This window comes from Photinus pyralis, unplaced genomic scaffold (assembly GCF_008802855.1).
Source record: "Photinus pyralis isolate 1611_PpyrPB1 unplaced genomic scaffold, Ppyr1.3 Ppyr1.4_LG5, whole genome shotgun sequence".
Lineage (NCBI taxonomy): Eukaryota > Metazoa > Arthropoda > Insecta > Coleoptera > Lampyridae > Photinus > Photinus pyralis.
In genome coordinates, this window is record NW_022170596.1 from 26,875,094 (window position 1) to 26,900,453 (window position 25,360).

The 25,360-nt window shown below is 34.7% G+C and overlaps 1 protein-coding gene across 2 annotated transcripts; it reads right to left on the reverse strand.

Moving 5' to 3' along the window:
- Window positions 1-1,268: 1,268 nt before the first annotated feature.
- Window positions 1,269-25,360, reverse strand: LOC116172197 (MLX-interacting protein-like). Of its 2 annotated transcripts, XM_031489355.1 has the most exons (17): window positions 25,230-25,360; window positions 24,771-25,157; window positions 24,611-24,717; window positions 16,750-16,832; window positions 16,578-16,703; window positions 16,379-16,529; window positions 15,876-15,968; window positions 15,706-15,827; window positions 9,284-9,593; window positions 9,022-9,233; window positions 8,802-8,973; window positions 8,571-8,752; window positions 8,279-8,518; window positions 2,879-3,006; window positions 1,831-1,954; window positions 1,494-1,623; window positions 1,269-1,442 (listed from the first exon to the last, which is right to left on the reverse strand). In XM_031489355.1, exons 2-17 carry the CDS (start codon window positions 25,061-25,063, stop codon window positions 1,324-1,326), a joined length of 2,592 nt encoding a protein of 863 aa, XP_031345215.1. In that variant the 5' UTR covers window positions 25,064-25,157; window positions 25,230-25,360; the 3' UTR covers window positions 1,269-1,323. The 2 variants fall into 2 exon arrangements, with proteins under 2 accessions (XP_031345215.1, XP_031345216.1); XM_031489356.1 differs by having other exon boundaries at window positions 16,759-16,832; window positions 24,771-25,308.

Genomic DNA, 25,360 nt, shown 5'->3' on the forward strand with positions numbered 1-25,360 from the left:
AACTGTCAATCGTTATGTATGGAAGTGGCTCCAGAGTTGTTTTAAATATATAGTCTTTCGTAGGAGTCGGAGGTTTTTAAAAACAACAACCATATACAGTGAGTTTTTTTTAATGTGAACATACGATCATTGAATTTATATAAATTTAATGATACGATCTTGTATGCAAGGTAATTTCACTATTAAAAAGATACATCAATCTGAGGTGTGCGCGGTTCACATTCACACGAGTAAAACGGTCAACTTGCGTGATTATGAACAGCAGTCTTGATGCACTCGGCATAAGATTTTTTTTAAAGAAGCCATGGAACTTACAATAACTTGACCACGCAGGGCACGCGATGATCCGACAATTCATTGTGAACCAACCTTCAATTATTTGTAGGTTATGTGCGTCTGGAGATGAAATTTGTTGATTCGTATGCGCCATCAACAAATTGACTCACTTTGAGAAAGCCTCCTGCAACCAAACGGTTAAACACAGCCACATTTTGTTTACTTCAGTGACTTTCACGTAAAATTTGAGCAGATGAAGCCGTTACGACAATCCGGCACCTAAAGATATGCCAGTTGGACCCAATTTGCGCTACCAGTCCCCCTAAGAAACAGACATTGTAAGTGAACCATCAATACAAAATACATTTCAAACGAAAACAAACTTTATTAAAGAGGTACATAAGTTACTTTATGAAACATCAAATTAGAATTAACATAAGGAATATATACTTATATACAAAGTGATCAGTAATTAAAATATATAAGTACCCTTATAATGTACATACATGTATATGGTATAAACATAATTTACAAATTAAAAAAATTATCACGGTTAATTCATAAGGCACTACACGCAACTTATCTAATTTTGTCGGTACAAATAGAATTACAAAGGGACCCTAGTGACATTGTATAAAAAGATTCCTAACAGTACAACATTTTCGTAAAATATTAAAAATACTCTGTCTAAATATATAGGCAAGTTAGAAAGGCAAGCAGAATATTTTGAATATCTCTGAAAATGACCGATGAAATTTAAATGCAATACGATAATGATAGATGAAGATTGGTAAGGCAGTTGCTTGCATTGCACTTATTTAAATGGCAATAATAAGAAAGGATTAGTATAACTTATCCTTCACTTTTGTATTAAAAATTGTGTTATTAACCAAATAGAAGATCATTCAGAATGACGTTATCTAAAATACCTGAACCTAATATACACATTTGATACATCACTTGTTGCTACACACATTATAATAGATTTAAAAAAATATATTAGCTTTGCACTTTCATATCACGAACAAAATATTGAGCATAATAATATTAGAGTTGAGTCTTATTCAATGCTGACATAGCTGCCCGCCTCGCCTCTTCCGGCAAATTTTCCGGTTCTGATAGGATATCGGTTTTTGTACTTAAATATCGCAACGAATTCAAAACCACTGCAAAACAGACAATTGAATCGAATGGTAAAATAGAAAGATGTAACGTACCTGGTCTAAGGTCGACTAAGGTACAATGCTGCTCCACCCAATGTAATGTCGAACGATATAATTCTTCTAAGCTGGACGTTGATACGAAATTATTAAAGGAGCTGAGCAGAGGCCGAAATAATAAGCTAAACTGTGATGTATGTTAAGTACTCAAAGTGTACGCCTTTGTTGAAAATGTATATTCTCCTACACTAGAATGTTAAATGTAATGATTTATCAAGTCCCTTATAGGAACCATATGAGAAAACATGTGGGCAGATTTGAATAGTGAGATGGTGGTATTGACTAACAAGTACTGTATATCTCTGTCAATCTGACTGAAATTAAAAAAGGATACAATCCAAAACTTCCAATCTTCCATTGTGCGTTTTTGGACATAGTCATCAAACATTTCTTGCATTTTACTGTCTCTTCTCCTAGAAACTGGAGCGCCGGTTGCTGGTAACAATGACTGACAATTACTGAAAAGAAAATGTGAAATCGTATGAATGACGTTAATATATTGTTGTGCAACCAATCACATAATTTTTTTGTTAAAATTTGAAAAGAAACTTGTGAACAGTTGACCTAAAATAGGTTTAACCATGGTTCTGCACGTCAATATTTAAAAGGAGTTAATTTAGATGTATTAGTGGCCACTGTGGCGCTTTAGGACAGATGTGTAAGTTTTGACCCAGTTCTCCAAACATTTGCATGGAATGGTATATCTATAGAGTACAATTTAAAAAAAACGACACAACAGCAGATTGCTCTGGCAGAGCTTTGTTTCTTATGCTCGACATGACATTCCCTAGAAACTTTTACTAAATTGAAAGCGCGAAAAAAACGGTGCAAGTGTAAAAAATGAAGCTTTTTCTGAGAAATTTGCTTTCTAAAGCATGACTACAAATTTTGAAAATGCAAATTTTCAGAAGTGGACATATTATAACAGCGCGAACTATTTATTACTCCGTCGTTGAAATTGGAACTGGCCTGAAACGTAATTGGATTTGCTTATAAGTATAGGAAACTCGAGTGCTCTCGAATGTTATCGAACATTCTCGGACAAAACACATCATATTTCCCGGAAAGATTACAGTCGCGTTCATTCTTTATCACCGATTACTAATTTTTCATGACGCCTCTGGATTTCTAGAATATTCGCTACAGTACCGTTGCAATTTTTAAGAAAAATGGACCAAGATAAGACTATATTTCGCAATGTATGCATAAACGATTTTTTTTAACAAAATCCCTTGTTTCTGTCTCAAAGTTTGTTTGAATGTAAGATCAATTCTAGAGTGTATTTTTAAAAAGGTAATTTCGTTAATTTTTTATAGACAAAGTATATTGGACACACAACAATAATGTCTTTGGCGCCCAACGTGAGTCCGACGAGTACTTACCTGATTGAGGTGTTGAGCGATTCTATTTGTTGTCGTAAACTATCCATTTCGTCCTTTAATTGGCTACGTTCCTGCTGCAATTGCCGAATATACTCCGCTCCCTTTTGCAACATCGCAGCTTTGCTTAACTGAAAATGTTCCCAATTTCAACACATGTAAAAAAGTTGTGTGGCTCTAAACATCTACATAGCACATTACCACTATTCACCCCGCAATTTTTGGGATGAAGAATTTGTGCAGAACTAAAACGCAAACTGGTTTTCTCTACCTGCATGTAGTATTTAAAATTGAGCAAAATTACTTTAATATGTGTAGATGTAAAGAGTCACCTGAAGGAAAATAAAATTACCAACGTCGAAATAATTAAATTGATATCCCGGAACGGAAATGTTTACTGTTAGAATATCCATCATAAAGAAGATGAGAAGATTTGTGGCCTGCAGAAGTATAACCCTTGTGACCTAAGTTTAATACATAGTTTTGATAAAGTGCATTTAAACATTGCTCATTAAAATGTGCAAAGTCTGTTTAATAAGTTTGATGAACTTGAAATATTTCTAATTTCTAGAGACGTTGACATCATGTGTGTTATCAAGAATTGGTGTAGGTACCAGTTTCTCTTATAAACACTTTAGATTACCAAACGTCACACGTCATCAGTTGGTTAGTTCACAATAAGTTAGTTAGTCTTATGATTGTTCTTTTGTATACATTAAATGTATTACTTACAGGTCGTTATTTTTGTTGATCCGATCCTATAACATGTTATGCGGCCCAGTACATATGTGACAACAAAATAGCGATCAGTTCTGTATTAGCGCGACTCCCGAACTTTATCTGTTTAGTGTGTGCAAAATGAGTGCCGGACATATGGAGAGAATGGAAACATTAAACAAAAACAACTACATGTGGAAGATGCAGATGGAAGCTCTACTGATAAAAAGCGACGCATGAGAATTTGTCAATGCGAAACCGACTCCAGTAGCAGAAGACACCTCATCGCCTTCGCCTTTTATTGAGTCAAGTACCTAATCCATGTGGCAATTTTTGATATACTTACATGTTCAAATTGCTTCTGTTGAAATTTTGAAGATCAACTCATGAATAAGAAATTTATCGCGCAGATTTTCACATGTTAATACAATCGATCGATTTATTTGCCTTTATTAAAAAGTGCTACTGTTAAAATTTCGGTAAAATCAGTCCGAACACAAGAAATTTACTTCTGCGCATCCGCGTGTGCGCAGCTTTTCACAAGTTAAATACAATCGATCGGTTGACTTTTACCAAAAGGTGCTACTCTACTGTTGAAAGTTTAATAAGATCTGCCCAGAAATAAGAAATTTACCTCTGCGGACAATTCAATTTGTGTTATACACTCTGTCCAAGATAAGGATGTCTATCCTGGGGATCTCGGAAGCCATAGAAGATACGACGGTGGTCAAATTAAGCAAAAGTTGCGCAATTAAAGGCTAAAAAGGGGAAAATCGAAATTTGCCAATTATGTTATTTTTTTGTGGTGTCATTTGAACACATACAGAAAAATTAAAAACACTGTCTTTGCCACTATTTGAGCTTTACAAGACAGCATTTAGAGATTTTCAAATACAACATTTCATTTGGCAGAAATTAACTATATTTTTTTATATCGCTCGCAAAAATAGAATGTTGTTGAATAATATTAGCATGGTGCACCCTTGCACTACGCTATAATTTCAAATAAGATTTAAAAAAATTAAAAAACTAAAAAAATATAGGGGTATTGCTGTCTATGGACACAGACAACATATACCACAGACGGTCAATGCAATGCTATAGAAATAAACGCAACACCTAATAGAGTACGGTTAGTGTGTTGTCTACCTTGAAGCAATCGAAATAATTTGTCGTAAAATGTGGTAGACGCACAGAAAACTGTTGTGTGTGGTGAAAGTGTGTAATAGATGGAGTCAGTTTTGTAAAAATAAAATACATATACTCAAACCTTATTTCAATTACTTCAGTTGTATAACACTATAAATTACATGAAGTAGGATACATTTTAATTCTTCATTTTTCCCTTTTCTAAACATTAAAAAAATTGATGGAGTGGGTTTGTTTTATTAGAATAATAAACATAATTTTGTTTTTCCATAATAAATATATTATTATACCGGGTGGTGACTTGAACAACGCACCATAGGAATTGAAATAGTAATTTTTTCATTTCTGATTATTGACTTCTCTAATTATTTTAGAGAGAAAGTCTATTTAGGTTTTTGGTAGAGAAAAAAATTACGAATCCATTCATACTATGGCTTTTAATTTTTTGAACTTTGAATCCAAGAAATTGGATAATTAAACCTGGCGCTTTTAAGAAAATCAGTGGTGCCATGGCAATTTGAGATCAAACATGGCAAATGCAGGCGCTTTTGTTTGATTTCCTAACTCCATGGAATTACCGACTTTATAAACGCGACAGTTTTTAATTTTTAAATTTTTACTGATTCTGAATTTATAAAATACGAAACAATAGTATGTACGGATTCGTTTATATAATTCGAGGTAAATCTTTCACTCACGCCTTTGACGCTCCCGACGAAGGCGACTTCAGCGCCCCCCAGACTTGGCGTCCAGGGCCTGGGCCCCCCTCACCCCTTCCCCTCGCACGGCCTTGCCTACCTATATGTATCTGTGATAATACCATCACAACATTTTTTGATTAGGGGAGGGAGTACTTAACGAACTTTATTTATTTTATGTCAATGTGTAGGGTCAACATAGTACAGTCAAATTAGCTCCAAAAGTATTCTAAAGTGGATGTTGCCATTTCACACAACGAAACCAAGAGTATTCTATGTAGTTCCCTGCCCGGAAGCTCCCGGAACATATTGCTATACACAAAAAAACCAAGAAAAAATGGAAAAATGCAGTTTTTTCCGCATTTGAGTTCCAATTATCTCAACTATTGCTCGAGCTCATTGAAATGAATTTGTTTAGAATCGAATTTTCAGTTGGTACAGAACCGTTCATTTTTAAATGTTATTGTTTTTTCTGGAAAAATACAAAAAAAGTAATCCCAAAAATTAACATTTGTTGATACGCCCTTCTCGATGCTTTGTCTTTCAAACTGGATGACTCCCAGAGCTTTTTCAATATTTTTATGGATGGTGGAACCGTAAAACAACGTATTTCAACAATTGTCTGTTGTCCTGATGAGTTTTGCAAATCGACAGACTGTGGAATTAGTTTAGTGGAAACCCCAGAAATAGAACAAGAAAGTAACTTTATAATAGGCCCTTGGCACTCTGTTTAATAAAAATCATACCAACTGTATCTGATAGAAAAATCGATTCTAAACAAATTCGTTCTCTTCATTTTTTCCGTAAGAGGAATAGTTAACGAGATACCTAATTAAGTCAAATGCGAAAAAACGACATTTTCTCATTTTTTCTTCGTTTTCTTGTGTATAGCAATATGTTCCCGGAGTTTCCGGTCAGCTAGACTGTCATTTACGGATTCAGGGGATTTTTTTGCATACAATACGCATGGTTTCGTTGAGTGAAGTGACAACACACTAAACCGGCAGACAGCAATAGATACAAAACTATAAACCATCTTGAGGATCGATATTAAAACATTGCTTTGTGACAATTTTCGTAGGTAATTGCACAAGTGCATCAAAATGCTCTTTTAACAAATTATGAAAATAACTGAACGCAGTTTTTTTACTGATAAGATACTTGAATAAACAAGTAAAAAGGTTTTCGCCCTAAGGCGAGTAACTTCAGCGCATTTTCCATAAATTGATCAATACTTCCCCAAAGGCCATACCTATGTGCGCTGTTTTTCATTACTAGAGGCATATATGGTTAAAATTTTAAAGAAATATCTTCATAAATAATGAATTTGACACTTACTGCGCAGTTGATATTGCGCGTCCTGCGCATGCGCTTATTAATCTGATATTTACAATATGCAATACGTTTGTTTTTACTAGGTATAAGTATCTTTTGTTAAAATTTCAAAGAAATATCTCCATAAATAAGAATTTGCATTGCGCAGTCTGCAATATAAGTTAGAGTTTAAATAAATATATTAATTGGGCAAAAGCCCGTTGAGGGCTCAGAACAAGAGAGGAACAATAAATAGACAATAAATGAATAATTTTTATTTATCCACTATATCTCTGAGAGGGGGAAAATTAAACTGATCTCATTGATGAAACAATGTTTGTTAGGATTAAAAAGATTGGTACCTTTGAAGGATCTATAATAAGCCTATAGTATTGGGAATTATTCGCCGTAGACGTAAATTCCTAGGTAGCTGTCAATCTGAAGCAAGCAGACACTTAAGTTTTTTTTGTTGCTGGTGAGAGTACTATCTGCTTATCTAAAATAGGTCTATAAATAGCCTATAATGTGTGATCTGAATTTTTCGTCTTCGAAGCAAATCTCACAAGTGGTCAGCTAGCTTCGTCTTTAGTCAGCAGAGCCATAGTTTTTTTCTTTAAAGGATGCCGCCTGAAAATTTATTCAAGTGTCTAAAAAGGGCCTATAATTCTGATGTATTTCGTCCATCATTTTTCTAAAATGGCTCTGCTGGCTTGTGGGACCTGCCAAATATTGACGATTCATGTGCGCATGCATTTTTAACCAAAGATGCTTCTTGTACAGGCAAACATGTTGCATATTGTTGTAAACATCAGGTGTGCGCATGCGCAGACTGCGCAATGCTGCCATTCTCAAAGTTTTAACCACAAATGCTTCTACTGGAGGCAAGCATGTCACATATTGTAAAAATTAGGGGTGTGCATGCGCAAACTCCGCAATACCAATTTTCATGTTTATGGAGACATTTCTTTGAAGTTTTAACCATAGATCGTATTAGTAGTAGTACTGATCAATGCATCAACAAATTTTCATTTTTTGAGTTTGAGGCTTTTCAAAATTTTCTGGGTTGCGTCCCGAATTTCCAGTACCTTGCTAAATATTTGTATGTACTTTGCAGAGTTTTGTAGAGCCAGTCAGAGCCTTATAGCGCATTCTATCACCCTCTAATTTTTTTGAGTTGAGCAAAGAGATCTGAGCATAGAAAATTCTACAAAGGGCCTAGAGAGATCTGAAACTGAACAAAAATGGTCAACAAAATGTACCCTTGAAACTAATGATGTGGCAATTTTATTTTGTTTTTATGTATACCCTGAGGTCCGTGGTGAACAATTATAGTATTTTATTTGTGTTGCCAACCTGGGATTTACCAGAGCCACGTTCTTGAGCTTACCGATACACCATACATTTCTTTGGCAGAGATGATACCGATCTACTATCCTTTCAACCTCAAAAACCCGCAAGCGAAAGAACGTGATCATTTAATTACTACCAGTGGTGGTCTAATTTGTCAGCAATTTGTAATACATACCTTGGCATTAGGATTTTGATTTAGATGAGGAATAAGCGAATGTATCACATCAAAACCGTTTTTAATATTATATCTTCGTTTTTGTTCCGCATGGATATGTCCCACTCGACGCTGATCTTTGTGAACCGAGTCTGGTGTGGATGAACGTAAGGCACCTTGTGGTGATGTCGGACAGGATCCTATTCCCTGCGAACTGCCGGGACTTGGTGAGTTTGACGGAGTTAACGAGGTTAATATAATCTGCGTAAATTTCATGTCAAATTAATGGTGTCTCCTACTAATTAATCCTTACCGAATCACTAATGGAAGACTGAGATGAATTCATTGATAAAGGAGTTATGAGTAATGTAGCTGTTTGTGCTTGTGACACAATTGACATTGATGCATTTTCCTCCTTTATATGTATACTTGTACCTTGTAGCGACAACGGGTCGGATAGATTATGACTTGGAGCGAATAAATTATTTGGCGCGCCTGCAAAAGCAAAATTTTGCAAAAAAATTTATAAAACTGATCGACTTACTATTGGTTAATAACTGTGTAAGTAGCATACTATTAGCTGGCGTAACTAACTGGGGATCACTCATGGCACTTAGAAGGGGGGGTCGTTTAACAGTTTCACGTGATACGGACGATGACCGTCTTCTGTCACTTTTATGCGTCGACCTAATACGATTTTCTGTTTTTATTTCTGGCTGTGTGCAAATAAAAATTAACAATTCATAGTTAGTACTCAACCTTACCAATAATGCACTATCGATCGTTGAACCGCTTGCAATTAACGAAGATGCTGTGTTTTGATGAGGTCGTGATGTAGCTTTAAAATTAGACGAATTTTGCGATGAAAATTTCAGGTTTGGTGTTGTAGACGCAGGTGAAGAGAACTTGTAACCCCTGGAAGTGCTTTGAGATGCACTGGATGATTGTGGGAGTTTGAACGTTTGCTGCGGTGATACTGAAATGTTACTACCTTAGCATCAAAAGGAGATGAAGTGATATACTTACATTGCATTCTATTGTCTATCGCGCACACATCTGGAACACCATAATTCTGATACATCGTATTATCGCTGGATCGATTATACACAGATGTTATCGGCATCTGATTAAGTTTTTTGATAGATTTTTCCGTTTTTACTTCGATTGGATATGAAGACTGTTGCTGTTGAGCTGCATACACTTCCACGGGATGAATCATGACATCGTTTGGATAACTTTGCAGTTGTTGAGTATGAGTCTCTTGCTTTTCCAAAGTAACAGGAGGGACCGAGTTGTATTGTTCCAAAGCTGGTGATGTGTTTGTTAATGTGTTTATCTAAATTGAAATTATTCATTGTACAAACTACCCCAGAGAGACATAACAAAAATTAGCTAAATATAAGCAACATGTGAAAAGGTAGCTTGTTCGATTTGCACTTATACAGTGTGTCCCCGGATGGACTGAACAAGAGGGAAAAAATTTTAATTTTAACTTTACGCAAAAAAGTCATTCTTTATAAAAATTTTTGCTTGCCTCAAAACCTCCTATTCTGAAATAAAAATCTAGATATTCCTTTTAGCAACTGAGAAAATTACAAAAAACGCAAAATCTACAGCGGAAATTTTTCTGAGTTGCATGTTTTTGATTAAATCAGACTATCATTGTATCTTCCATGGCAACCTGATAAGCAAATCAAGTTAAAAAAGACACCTTATAGCTTATGAGAAACATTTTATTTTATGCAATGTAAAAAATGTAAAGTTAAAATTACAAATTTTTTCCCTCTTGTTCAGTCCATCCGGGCACACACTGTATATCATAAATCAAAATAGTTCACCATTGTGATTTTGACTTATTTATTCAGGTATCTAACAACTAACAACTCATAGATCCAGAAACCATCGTATCATTCGCAGAGAGTTTAGACAAGAATCCTGAATTATATAAAAATGAATCTTTGACCTAATATTAATCCTTTTGGACTTCCCTTAACAGGGAAATAGCGAAACGTAACCATGACATAAACATTTACTTAGTTTTGCGCATGCGCGCACGCAGCTTACGACAAGCTAAAGGTAATACCGCACTAAGCAAAACTGCACTGCAGTGACACTGCAAGATTTTTGTTCAACAGTCATCAGGTGTCTTTTGAGCAAGATGGCTGAAATTAAAGTAAATCTTCCTCGTCGAGGAACAAACGTCTGTTCTTGTACCTTGTATAGCAAACACGAATGAAATATCACTGTCGCGCTGTTTGCTATACCGCACTAGTGGCAGTGGCACTCGCTCGCAAGGAGCCAGTGAAGTTGAAGACCTGGCTAGTTTGGTGGCCGACTTGCCTGTGTGGTCTGTCCAATTTATGTAGTAGTCCAGTACGTCGGTATCAAAAAGGGGTGTTCGAATGCAAAAGGTGGGGTAGTAACCATTTTTTTGTATGTTGTTAAGCTTGGGGCCCTAATAATGAAAAATCCAGGTTTTCCACCTCGAGGCGCATGCGCTCGAACCGCCATCTTGGATTTTAGGTACAAAAATTTGATTTGTTGATAATAACTCAGAAATGACAAACGATGTTGTAAGTATACAAAGTTAAAGAGAACAAAATTTTCATTATTCCATTATTCTATTATTCCAACATTTTTCATTAGGACCCCAAGCTTAACAATATACTAAAAAATCGCTACTACCCCACCTTTTGCATTCAAAAAACCCCCACTAACTGGACTATATAGTTTCAGTGTAGTTGCTGCATAGAACAATGAAGTGGAGCAGTGACCAAATCAAAAAGTTTTTAAATGTGTATGAGAAATATGAGGTACTTTGGGAACTAAGTAAAGGAGACCACACGAATAAGCTAAAACGGGACAATGCGTTCGAACAGCTATTAAAAGAAGTGACAGAAACAGAAAACATTCTGTCTACTGATATTAGTCCAGGCAAATTGGACTTTTTCCAAAGAAAATCGTTAATGGAGCTTTGCCAAGTGGGTATGTTAAAATGGTCTATAACAAATACAAAAAAAATAAGTACGTGAGTAGGAGAATGGGACTAGGTTTTTGGAGAGAATGAAAATGGGTGAAAATCGTATGACAGGAATTTCTGGCAAAAGTTGAGATTAGAGACAAAAGAGTTCAATGGAAATGTTGTAGATCGTGAAAAACTCACATAACCTCAAAATAACCGAAAAAATCGCGGAAAACCTTGTTTTTCATTGTTCATTTCCGCAAAAATGACTATCTTTTAACGAGACTTGGTTGAAATATGCGAGCCCTAACACATAAATGCTCGGACACTCAAAATTTTAAAAATATTGTAACTTAAAATCATTGTATGTTTTTTTATTATTTTTTTTCCTACTATAGTTATAAATTAATTACAAATGTCAAATAACACAAAACACAAAAAAATTAGAATTTAAAGTGACACAAAAATGTTCGGACACCACCCCTTAATAATGAGTTACATCCCCTTTGACTTTAATAACAGCCTGGATTCGTGTAGGCATGGTCGTCACAAGAGCTTTACATTGATCCGTGCCAAAGGTATGTAATTTTTAACTCAAAGAAGCAATACTGCGTTGCGGATGAATACACAAACGTTGCTTCATTTTATGTCATCTCTAAAACACTATTATTATGGTTTGTAACCATTTCTTAGTCGTTTTTTGCTGTGACAGGATGCTCCGTCTTGTTCAAAAACAAAGTCTGCATCAGGTGAAAATGTCGCAAGTGAAGGCAATCAACTTTGTTCTAAAATCGCTTGATATTTCTGAGCATAAACATTACCATTTGTAAAGTGCAATTGTCCCAACCCATTTGCAGACATACTGCCCCACACCATTACACCAATGGGGAATTTTACAGGCCGCTTTAAGCAATCTTTCTGAAATGCGTTGTTTTCCGTTCTGATAACTCTTTCTCGATTATCGCCTACACTGATATCAAATCGAGATTCATCACTAAAAATGACTTTTTTCCAGTCATTGTAAGACCACGCCTGCCTTTCCCGAGCCCAAGCCAACCTCTTCTTTATTGTTTTTCTGTGTTAAAGATGTTTTTCTTTCACCTCTTTAAAAAAGTATTTTCTAAGGCTCACTAATTTTAATCTAAAGATCCACTTACTTTATAAAAATGTAAACCTGATTTGTGGATCCACCTTCGACAGGATTAGCGAGAAAGATGAGCATTTGTTACTTCGTTCCATTTTACTCGTTTACCGTAAGATTCCGTACTGTGTCTCTTCGTTCAGATTTGCAAATGGTTATCAGCGCTCCCTGCATTCTAGGGGTAACTGTTGGCCGTCTTCCTGTGCTTGTTTCCTGCAACTTCGATTGATGCTGTTTTCCCATACTTTGTTACAATATCTGCCATTGTCCTAAAGGATTTTCCGTTAAGAAACCATTTTACTATTAATTGTCGAATTTCTTTCCGTGTCGCTTTGCCACGTGCAATTTTTTCTTTTAACAAAATGTCAAAGTGTACTGACAGGTTATAAAAGTTATTATTTTTTGTTTTTCTCCTGCTATCTAGATCAAACTATCAAATATGTGTGGTGTCCGAACATTTATGTGTCAGTTAATTTCGCCGGTTTTCTCATTTTTATGTTGTGAGAGCATTAAAAAAATTGTTTTTTGCTATTAAACATAAACAATAAACTTATAATACATATTTCTGTATAAGATATTTGTGGCTTTATTGACATTGACCTGGGTTTATTTTTTTTTTGGCTCTGTTTTAAAAATGCTAGATGTCCGAACATTTATGTGTTAGGGCTCGTAGGTACTATTTTATGATTCAAATAACTACAAATTTTTTCAATATAAAAATTATGAGGTTTCCGAAATATTCGTTTTTTTCGGCAAAAAACTTTTTTCTTCGAATAAAAATTGTCCTTCAGAGATTTATCGTAGGAAGTTCAACTTGATGTCATTCTCTTCGTTTTTATCTATACTTTTTAATGAAATAAAAAAAATTATAGATTAAAGGTCAAGAATCGGAAAGATTCCAAAAACCACTTCGGCAACATTGAATTTTCTAGTAATTGTTGATAATTTGTTTAAATTTTGGAAATTGGTCAAAAACTGATTTCAGCATTTGATTCTACGGAAAAAAAATACAGAAAAAACTACATTTCATTGTTTGAACAGAGACTTCGTTCCTTGATAGTATTATTAAGAAACATTGAAATGAAATAATCGAGGAAATAATGTTGTGTGCTGAAATATAATATACCTACTGGAATTTTTGAAAGCAGTATGACCGTTATGTTTAGAATAGATTTTCACCCCTTTTCACGTTCCCCAAAAACTTAGTCCCACTCCCCTGTTCACGTATTTATTTTTTTGTGTATTCGTTAGTGTGCGTTTACAATGAAAGTATACGTAAATATTTCATAAACCGTAACTCGTACATATCCGTATCGTTTCCGTAAATTTACTTCGCTGTTTACAATAAACCAAAGTTCATAGTACAAGTAGTATGATATTTGACCGTACGTAACTTTGAAACATTTTCAACCCTTGCGACTATGCGCAAGACTTACATATCGCTTACATATTCATTGTAAACACCTTCGTATGTTTCTATAGAGTTCAACTTTGCGAAATTTTTACGTTTTATGTATTTCTTACGTATACGTTCATTGTAAACGCACACTTATAGACCATTTTTAACATATCCACTTGGCAAAGCTCCATTACCGATTTTCTTTGGAAAAAGTCCAATTTGCCTGAACTAATATCAGTACACAGAATGTTTTCTGTTTCTGTCATTTGTTCGTTGTTCAAACGAATTGTGCCGTTTTAGCTTATGTGTATGGTCTCCGTTCTTATGCCCCAAAGTACCTCATATTTCTCATACACATTTAAAAACTTTATTATTTGGTCACCGTTCCACTTCATTGTTCCGGAAAAATTTTAACTAACTTTCCCACTCTATTTACATGCAGAATCTACATAAATTTGACAGTCCAGACAGACAAGTCGGCCACCAAACTAGCCAGGTCCTCAACTTCACTTGCCGCTTGCGGGCAAGTAGCAAGTGACTAGCAAGTGCACTTTCCGCTCATTTACACTTTGCAAGTTTACTGGCCGAAAGTACTTTCCGCCAGTAAACTTGCCAAATGTAAATTAGACTTATTCCAGTCTTACACCATAAAACCACAATATTTTAACCATAAATTCCTATAGCGCGTTCGCACATCCAGAATCAGTATGGGGTCTTATGGACTAATTGCCTCTCTTACTAGTTTGCGTCATTCTTCGATAATGCTATCCTTGTTTCTAACCGCATTGATGTCAAATTAACATATGATTAAATGGAAGTATTAAAACAATACATAATCTCCTTGTGCTGTCATTGGCACGTATGTCCATAAGCACCATATTGAATTTGGAGGTGCGAACGCGCTATAGTAAATAATTGGGTTATAAGGTAGTAGCATGCATGCTACACTTCTCAAGTTTAAGTTTTTACACCTTCAAGGTATTGGATACCTATTGCAAAACATCCAGGTCTCTAGGACAATTCCACTAAAGATAGTTCAAAACCGCAGAAGTGGATTCGGAGGCGGACGGACGGGCAAAACGCAATATATATTTTTTTAAAATTTAAAAAATGTGCTAAAAAAGCTTCTCATGATATTGGTCCTTTTTTTAAGCCGAATAAAATTTCTTTTTGCTTATTTTCGTCTTTTCGAATATTCCAACAACACTTAAAAACCAAACTACTTTTTGACAACGTAATCCAATATAAACCAATAAAATCGCTAAATTCTAACAAAATATAGGTGATATGGACCTATCTACTTTCAATATAAATGTTTCAGCCATATAATTCTAATAGCCATTATCAAAGCTAACATTTGCATCAAATGCGAAATGAAACAATGAATAACTGAATTCATCATTTAGCTGTAATAGTGGCCATTAGAATCATATGCATGAAACATGTACAAAGCGATCAAAAATGAGTGACCGTCGAGTCACCTTTGGAAATTTTGTTTACAAGGGAAATCGTACTTAACTTGTACTTCCAAAGGCGACTCGACAGTCACTCATTTTTGATCGCCCGATATATAAGAATCGGATTAAAATTTGGAAAAGACATCCATTATTCTGTTTTTCTGTTACAGAGTCCATGCTCGCCATTTAGCGGTGATCGTAAAAATAATTCCCAGCATTCTCTCATTGGCACCATTTATGCATAAAAATTTCACCCTAACTCTCCGAGATTGGGATGTGGTGGTGAGATTAAAAAAGGACTTTATTTATTATCCGCATTAACGGATCAGGTAATCAACCAATAGTGATGGATCTTGAGGTTAATTTACTCTGCCTTTGTATAATTGCGAAATTTCGCAAACAAACAAGAATTGCAATTCGCGCAACAGTAGAAACAAGCAAGCAATTAAATATACTAGTGAAAAGTTTATACAATTCTAGACAGCATACCTGCATACTATTAGTCGACATAAGATCTAGATCTGTATAGCACCAACTACTACTCGTATGCCTATATAACGGATCACTTCCATTTTCTTCGGGCACGGTGGGAAGTTTTGAGGTAATGAGATCTAAATTACGTTCAGTTAGATCGCGCACTTTAGTGTATAGCCACTTACCTTGCAGTGGTTCAAAGGTATCCATGTAATCCTCCAAACTCGGCTGCAGCGGACCCAAACTGGGTTGAATGAAGTCCGCCAGACCTGCTTTGGCTAACAACATAAATAGAATTATGAAACGTTTAACCTAATTTACACACAAATTTCATTTCCAGTTAATAAAACATACTTATGGTCTGCACCATTTTCTTGTAATGGGTGCCCCGAGATGCAATTACAATTTTTTTGTAAATCCCAACACGACATGTTCAATCAACTATTAGGATCTTACAAATGTTTTCATATAATAATTACGATTAATATAAACACATTATATTTTTAGAAACGTCGCTATTATTTTTAATCGTATAAAGTAATTAATTAATCGTGTTATCAAATGACCCTTGCAAACGATTCGACGTTATGTAAAAAAAATCAAGTTTGGGCTGTGATTTTTTTATATGACATGCGAACGGCACATGATCACCGTTATTGTGAAAACGAATAACTAAACAAGCTCTTACCGATCTCCCTACTATCAGGAAAAACAAATGGTTGACTGGTTATCGTAGAAAATAGTGTATCACTCATAAGTCCTAGGTAATCTTCATCCACCATCATATGCATGCTGTCCGAGCTTTGAGAATGCCAAACTAGAGCATCTAGCTCGCTTAACTGAAAAAAAGCAGAAATAATGTGTACTGTTTTGGTAGTGAGACTTACTGTGTCCATGGATTCTTTTAGGGCATGCCCTAAGACGTGAGTGCGATGGAACATGCGCCATTTCTTATACTCAGCAGTTACCGCCGCTAGTTTTCTTTTCCAATATTTCCCCTCCAAGACAATTGCCTGAAAAAACTATTTTGTCAGTCTCGATTGAGGATCGGATCCGTACCGAAGGTACCTCCGGTTTGTTATGTGTGTCGACGTCCAGAGGGGAGGCAAATTGACAGATGTAGGTATTGACTCTTTTGATAACTGCAACATAAAGGAAGTACTTTTCAGGCTTGTAGAATACAAGAAAAAAATTTAGTGTAAGTAATTCCTAGGGTGCAGATTTCATTAAGACATTTTGGTATGTATCTACATAATTAAATATATAATTACAAGCAGTGCTGGCGTAAAATGAATAACGCTGCTAAATGCTAATGGAAAAGTTTTGACAACTTTCCAGATATTTTTAAAGTTTAAAGTTCATTCTATTTCACTGTTAAGTGAGACTTTCCTAATACCAACCTAAAAAATATAGGTTAGATCGGCGCCTTTCATAACTTGCAGTGCAGTTGTAATTTTCGCTCAATAAGCTGCCTTTACGCCCATCAACACAAATGATACAAAACATAACATTAATTTTAAATGTTAAAAGTTGGCAGCCCTAAAATTTCACGGTGCGAACCAAAAAGTTGAAAGTTATTTTACTTTAAAGAAAAACACCTATTGCGCATGTCCTCGACTAAGAGAATTTTAAATCTGTAAAACGCGCTTAACTGCATTGTGATAAATTATATCGAATATTTTTACAGTTTTAGGTAATTAGAAAGTGTGCTCTTCTGGGGTACAAATATAATATAATTTTTTACCTTCCTTAGTTCTGTACAGGAATCTGTAATGAACCGTAGACAAATTCATTATCTCAATTTGTAATTCTTTTACTAAAAATGGCCGACTGCTCCGTAAAGAGCGTAAAAGTAGCGACGTAATTATAAGACGTATCGGTAACTGTTCCACAACAGTTGTGTCTTATGAGCGCGCCCATTAATTTAGCACACAAGGTACATAAATATTCTCCCTTTCATGACCTACTCTAGATTGCTTAACGACTTGGAAGATGATATTACATTTGAACATGAAGCAGAAAACTACGTATACATTTAACGTGCCGCCTGCCACACGTTCAAAATCTGTGCTATATAATGCAAGAAGAATCACCTTCCTCCTACCCTCCATTCTGGCATATTCACACTTCAGTGTTGACATCCCTAATGGATATATTGCTTCAAGACGGCCTAACTCTCTTCTGACACTTCGCTCTTGAGATACAAGGAATTATAACTGACCACGATAGAGCGTCGAGAAGGAGAGCTGTGGTTGGTAGAAATTAACTTCTTTCATTGAAACCTTTCACTAGAGTACCATGAAGGATAAAACCAATTTATAAGCCCCCCCTCCCCTCCCCTCCCCTCACCATTCACTAACGTCCGCAAGGAGTCACAAAGAAAAGTTGTTCTAGTTGGTGAAAATTAATTCCTTGCGATGACAACGATTATCCCAAATTTGCCAAACATACAACCAAATATATAACAATAATTCATGAGGGGGAGTTGAAATCAACAGAAAAGTGAAAGTAGCCCCTGTAACAGGTGGTCGCTTTCTATATTTTTTGTTAAATTTACGAATCTGTCAGTATAAGAAATTTTATATGTGTACTGCTTCATATCCAAAGAGAACGGCACTAATATACAATAGAATGAAACGCGTTAAGCCGAGAATAAGAGGACTATGTTCTGTTATACCCTTACCTAAGTAAAAATCTGGTGGGAGAGCGGGAGTCTTACTAAAACTTCCAAAGAGAACCCACGCAAGCATTTTAAAATCGCGTAAAAGCGAAATTCTTCGCCAAGTTTTCAACGTCAATATTGTGGGTTGTGTTTTAAATCGCGTAAAAATTTCATTATTAATTCGAATAAAGTCGAACCGAAAGCCGCATAACTGCCGTATACAAAATAATCGTTAACCGCGCAACTGAAGATTTGTACCACCATTCTCGAGGAATTTATTGTCGTGCGTACTTTATACATACAGTAGTAGCCTCGGTGGTAGCCTTTCGAACAAAGCGTTTCTTATGGAACAAGAGACCTTCGTCGTGTAGCGAAAATTAATGGACGACCGATATACTTTTCAACCGTGAACAGTGCAAAAAGTTACTTTTTTTCTACGTACGTGAATATTTGCGGATCATTGCACGATCGGATTAAGGATGCTTGTATTCAAATAAATTGTTACCACGAAAGCGTTGGAGTCCAAGGTGCAAACATTTCGTTGCGCTATTTTTGGAGTGGCAAGTTACGTAAAAAAACCAGTTACTAATCAACGTTATGCCCCTGATGTGTTTATACGAGGTTCTAATAATAGTATATTAAGTAACAAGGGATTAAAAAGAGTTTTTGTTCCTGAAAGAATGGTTTAAAATTCTTGAGGGAACAAAAACTAGTTTAATCCAGTGTTACTATTTTTTCCAATACCGACCGATCTGAATCCATTTCAAAATTAATATGCTATAAAAACTATTAAAAAGTAAGGTAGGCTTTTTAGGGTGTCATTGTTACGCTCGCTTGTTTGTAACTGTCAACAAAAATTAAGAATTTTTTATTTTGGTAAAATCATGCCTGTAAACCCTTCTAAAAATATTGAAGACGAAAGTCACTAATCATATGAAGGCGCTTCTTTCATCCCCTAAGATGTCACTTGCTGATAAAGGTTAGTTTGTGTAAAACATTGCATTCTCATGCTTCCAAAATTTGTGGTTGTAGATTGTGACAATTATGAATATTGGTATGGTTGATATTGATTAAATTTTTTTTTAATCCCTAGGGATTAAAATTACCTATTAATGCACAAAAATTACGGATTAAATTCAATAAAAACGTGTCGGCACTGGAAAAAATTATAAATAAAACGGCAACCGGTAAAAAGGTTAAAGACAATTAATTTGCGCTCTTTTGCTGCAAACCCTAAGTTACAAGGGTAATTTTGGACATTTCCACACTGCGGTACATTGGTAGAGTTCTGGGGGCCTCCCATAAAACTCTAGAGTTTTTGATAAATCTTAGAAAAAGTTCCAAGATATCAAAAAAGGGCCATATTTGAATTCTACATAAAGTAATAAACTAGTACGATTGGTTTATCATGAAAAAATCAGACATTTTCGTTTTTTGGGATAATTTCAAAACTATTAAAGATATTTTAAATTTCTTTTCAGATTCGCAACTTAATCCTCTTAACTAACTTCCTATCTGTTAAGATAAGCGAGATCCCATAGTAGCACTTGAAAAATGGACACCCTGTATACCGATCACCCGCTCGGTTTTGAGCTACATACAAATGTATGTAGGGGGAGAATTAATACAAAGCTTGAATGCACCATAGGCAAACAGAATTAATAGGTTTGCCTTTGATATGTATTTGAAGTTAGCGTTCAACGTACGTTATTGCGCTTGCCTAATGCTAGAAAGAGAAGTAGTATGTTAAACACTAATTTCAAAGACCTCGCCGATCCTTCGCGAAAAAATACATTACTGTTTGCCTATGATGCGTTCTACCTTGTACACACTGTATATCAGGGTTTTAATTTGTATTCTGATGTTCCATATAAGCTTTTCATATGCTTACCAAGTTATACACTGTGTCCAAGATAAGGGTGTCTATCATGGGGATCTCCGAAACCATAGAAGATACGGTGATGGTCAAATTAGGGAAAAGTTGCGCAATTAAACAGTTATTCTCATGCTTTAAAGAAAGCCAGATAATTCCGATTACTCACCCGAAAAACCGAAATTTGCCGATGTGGTTTTTATTTTTGTCTGATGTTATTTGAATAGATACAAAAAAAACAGAAACCACTTTCCCACGCCAAACAAAATAATCCATATAAAATCATATTACCTAAACAGTTATTATAATTTACAGTGAACGTTTGTTCTAATGGAAAATTCCTAACTTATAGAGTACAATGCGCTATATCTGTATTAACCAATATTGCAAAAGAAAAGTATTTGGCATAGTGTAATTAATGAAATAAGAGGAACAACTAACTAAGAAAGAAAGGATAAACGTGAAATATATATTTGTAAGGACACATTTGAGTTCTACGCATTGCAATTCTATCACAGGAACTATAGATAAACTAGAATAAGTTATCAAAGTCAAATATTGGTTTTTAAAAGCTCTTATCATTTATAAAATAAATTTTTATTTGATAGAAACACTCGCACCTACAATGCAATCTTAAATGATAGTGGGAATTTAATATTAAAATATAAATGATAATCTATTAGAAATAAGAATACGTCTTTTTGTCACAGGGGCTATCATTGCATGATAACATCAAAGTGACTGTTCAAAGCGAAATCAGCAATATTGCTAATTTTGCAATTTTTTGATGTAGTGATAATTTCATTAGCATTAGCAATAATGATACCACGTCTTTGAGTAAGTTTTGGGGTATACTTATCCGATTTTGGAATTTTTTTTCAAAACTACCATGAAAGGACGCGCCCCTAAATGGGGGTGCAAATTTCACCACTAACGAAACACGTTGGACCCTCAGTATATTTATTTATTTATTTTATTTTTTATTTTATAGTGGGCGGAGTGTTAGCAATTTGCTACTCTTCCCACTCAACCCAATTTGGAAAAATTGCTTGTTTTGAACCACGCTACCACCCAATTTTTTGTTTTATACATATGTAACACTGTATAATATACATATTTATAATTTTTTTTTCTTTTTTGAATCAATATTAAAAATGTTTGAATTTCTGTAATGTTATATTTTTTAAAAGACAATTTAACCTGCTATCTTTTGAGATTAAAATATACAGGGTGTTCCATTTCAAAAAAAATAAATTAGGTCCGACGACTTTTTTACCTAACCCTGTATGTTATTTTGAAAACTGCAGATTATGCAACAATCATTATAAAGAATCTTTTGTAATAAACATTTTTCTGTGCCTCCTACGAAAATATAGCCTCGTTCTGAAATAGACATTTTTTAATATTTCTTAAACTAACGAATATTTTCATAGCACTAACAATTATGTACTGAGAAAAAAATGTTAAAAATAGGGCAGGATGGTTTAAACTGGTGGCTCATCATTGGAATATCTGTAACGGTTAGAGATACAGTGTACAGGATGAGTCAACGATGCGCGAACTTAATGCTCTGAAAATAAGATAAAATGCTTTTGTATTATGATATGGTTCAAATATTCTCCACATTTTATTGTAAAGCGATGGGGTATACAAGAGGGAATTTTTTTTAAATATTGATTCATGAAAAAAATTTATTCCTCATATTTTTTACTTGCTTTGAAAGTGCCAATAACGTTTCGATTGTTTGTCGTTTGATAGCAATACGCTATCTTGATTATAATGTGATATGATGTAATAACTTTCAATAAAAAAAATTAATTTTATTATTTTTCCAGATTTCTATAAATAAATTTTAGATTATCGAAACGTTATTGGTACTTTCAAAGCAAGCAAAAAATATCATGAAGAATAAATTTTTTTCATAAATCAATATTTAAAAAAAACTTCCCTCTTGTATACTCCATCGCTTTACACCCTGTATTTGGAATTATACAGGGTGCGTTCACAAAGTAAGGCGCTAAAATAGTACATTTTTTTAAATTCCAAACGTCAGTTTATTGTCAAAATTATTACTTAAATTTTAATTCCAGGCTCTATATCTTTTATACTGGGTAAAATAAAAGTCAAATAAATACATAAACTATGAAACATTAAAAAAATATCTTAAAGGGTGTTTTTTTGTAGGTCCAAAGTTAAAAACATCATATTAAAAATCTCACTTTTTTAAGTAGAACCCCCTGTATATTTTTCTATCATCTTTTAGTTCCTCCCAGAAAGTTCAACTTTAGTTAATAATGTCCTATACCTATCTCTGATAGTTTTCGAAATATCTTGGGTGTATTTGATTTACATAATAACGACCATGCAAAAAAGCAATTCTTATCTGCCTCGTCCAAAATGAAAGTCGTATCGATTAATAGATTAATTCGTTTACCATAACAGATACCGAAAAAAGTCTTGGCGCAAAATTATACTAAATGACCGTTGTCATGTTTGTAAAATATTTTTTATCACCAGGGGTATGCTGTATTCCAGTGGCGTATCAAACTTGCGTATTTTGAAATGGAACACTTCATATTTTATTGCAGATTTGGAAAGTACTTATTTTTTTATGTAACATGCTACGCCCTTTGCTGTTATAACCTTTCCTCCTTAAAATTTGAGTTCTTAGAATTTTTTTTTTGAGAGGAATCGAAGATGAAACTTATTTTACCTTCGCACGTCTATTTTTTAAAATAACACATTATAGCTCTAGATAGCCAAAACTACAAAATTTCCATTGATCAAACAAAACCACATATTCCATAATTCGCCTAAAAACGTTCTTTTCCAAGTCTGCCTCGATGAAACAAAAGATGTTAATTGTCACAATTAACAGTAAAGTGTTGGCAGTGTACGATTGTTTTTTAATCCATGTTGTGAAATGTTACCAAGACTTTTTCGATATCTTTTATAAGGAATTAAGATCCGAGGAGTCTTAGATGCAATCCCTGTATACTAATTACAAAATTACTATACCAGCACTAATGTCATGCGTCACTTTGGCAAATATTTCACTGAATACAAAAATGTTACTAAGTACACGTTAAGTATGAGTACAGTGAAAGTGAAAAGTAATATCTATGAATTCCACCCTAAGGCTCTCTTGTTAGGTCCTAAGTTCTGCAAAGGGTCTAAACAGCTCTTCGGTGGCACTAGGATGCTTTTGAAAACCTTGTAGAAGCTTTTTACTGATATGGAAAGTGTTTAAAATGTTTTGCAGACTTATCCGGTATTAAGACATTTGATTGGTTGTATACTGCAGTATGCAGCCAATCAAATGTCAAAATTCTTGTTTAAACTCACATTTGGCAAATAATCTAGGATTTTGACTATAATTCGCTTTCCTGCAACCGGCCGTCAAAGGAAAAAACAAAAAAAACTTCTACCTTAATGTTAAATTAAACACAAATTACCATTCATTAATATTACCTTCAATAAGGAACTTTTTTAACCTACGTCCCACCAGGTAGCAAGTTAAAAAGATCACACAAAATATTTACAAAACTCCTGTACTTATCTGTAGTGCATTGAATCAAGATCAATCAAGATATTTCAGGAACACCTTAAACATTTTCTGAAGTCTTCAAGAAACTTCCATACACCCATATAGATTATAGACACATATAAGTCTTGAGAGCTTTGGACAAGATTTTGGAAGAAATCGAAAGAACACGGAAAGCCCTTGAAGAACATACAATGTGCCTAAAAATACGCATTTTAATGCATATTTACCTCCCATACACAGTTGCCAAATTTCACTCACCTTGGAACAAACTATAATACAATTTGCTGCATTTTTTACGTTACACCCTGTATACGCTACTCTCTTCATTTGAAAAAGAAATGTATACAATTTGTTGAAATTGTGAATATTATGTAACAGAGTAATTAGCATATATAGTAAAATCTAGTTTAATCTTTGTAAATAAGAAAAAAAATGTTAACTAGATCATGATAGAGATTATATTGTGACCCATGTGCCAAATATGTATAACTACAACTTCAGACGACATGCTTCATGGTAAAAGCCCCCTATAGCATCTTTATGGAACTAACCAAATGGTTAGCAAATCTTCCATTAACTGTGTCTATCAAACGCAGTATTATCTTTGCCCACCACCTTCCGGTAATACGCATGCAACCTCTATAGGTAGATGACTGAACCAGCTTGTGCACACTACTCCATTTTTGCAATAATAATAAATACAAAATTGACCAAATGAGCGGTCTCACCCTGTATCTTTACCATAGGACACTGTCATTTTATTAACAATGGTGTAAAATTCCTCATGAAGTAACACTAGCCGAGATGATAAAATAATAACTATAAAGATAATACGTACATTGCATGTGCCAACAACGCCATATAACATTATTTAATCGTATTTTGTCTTTCCAACGTAAACGAATCCCTCTAAACCGATTCCACTTGGGCGACGTAAGTTTTTGTCTACGATGCAATAGGAACGGTAATAAGCGATTAATGAATGTTTACTCACACACCTGTAAGCAATGGACATGCATTGAAATAGCTTCGCTAAGCTTGTATCAATTGTCAAAGGTTGCTGAGAAAACGTTTTCTTCGAAGCGACATCTGGGATTTCGAAGCCAGAATGATCTTGCCTATACATGTCTCGCAACTCGTTAACCTCAGGTTCCGGAATTGGAACCGCAAGTTCGTCATCGTCGTCCTGCTCCTCGGCCTCAAAATGTGATATCATAAAATGTCCGGAGTGTATCGCTTCTGTACCCCGTTGCTCTTTTGTTCCCACTCCCCGCTTGGCGATGGTAAACATTTCGATTGTTTACAACTGATTTTATCATCAATATTGAGACGGAACCTCTCCGCGACACATACGGTTAAAATAACGACACGAAATGGTTTCCGTTCTAAAAGATCAAGTATTGATTAGGGGGTCAATCAAAAATGTTAAGAGCTAGTCAAATTAATAGATTACGTACAATATCCATAAATAACAAATTGATAACAAATTCACATGAACTTCGTGAAAGTACGACGATTCACGGTATTATACATCACTTGTTGCCACTACATCTTCCTGAGAAATAAAATGTAACTACCTATTAAATAC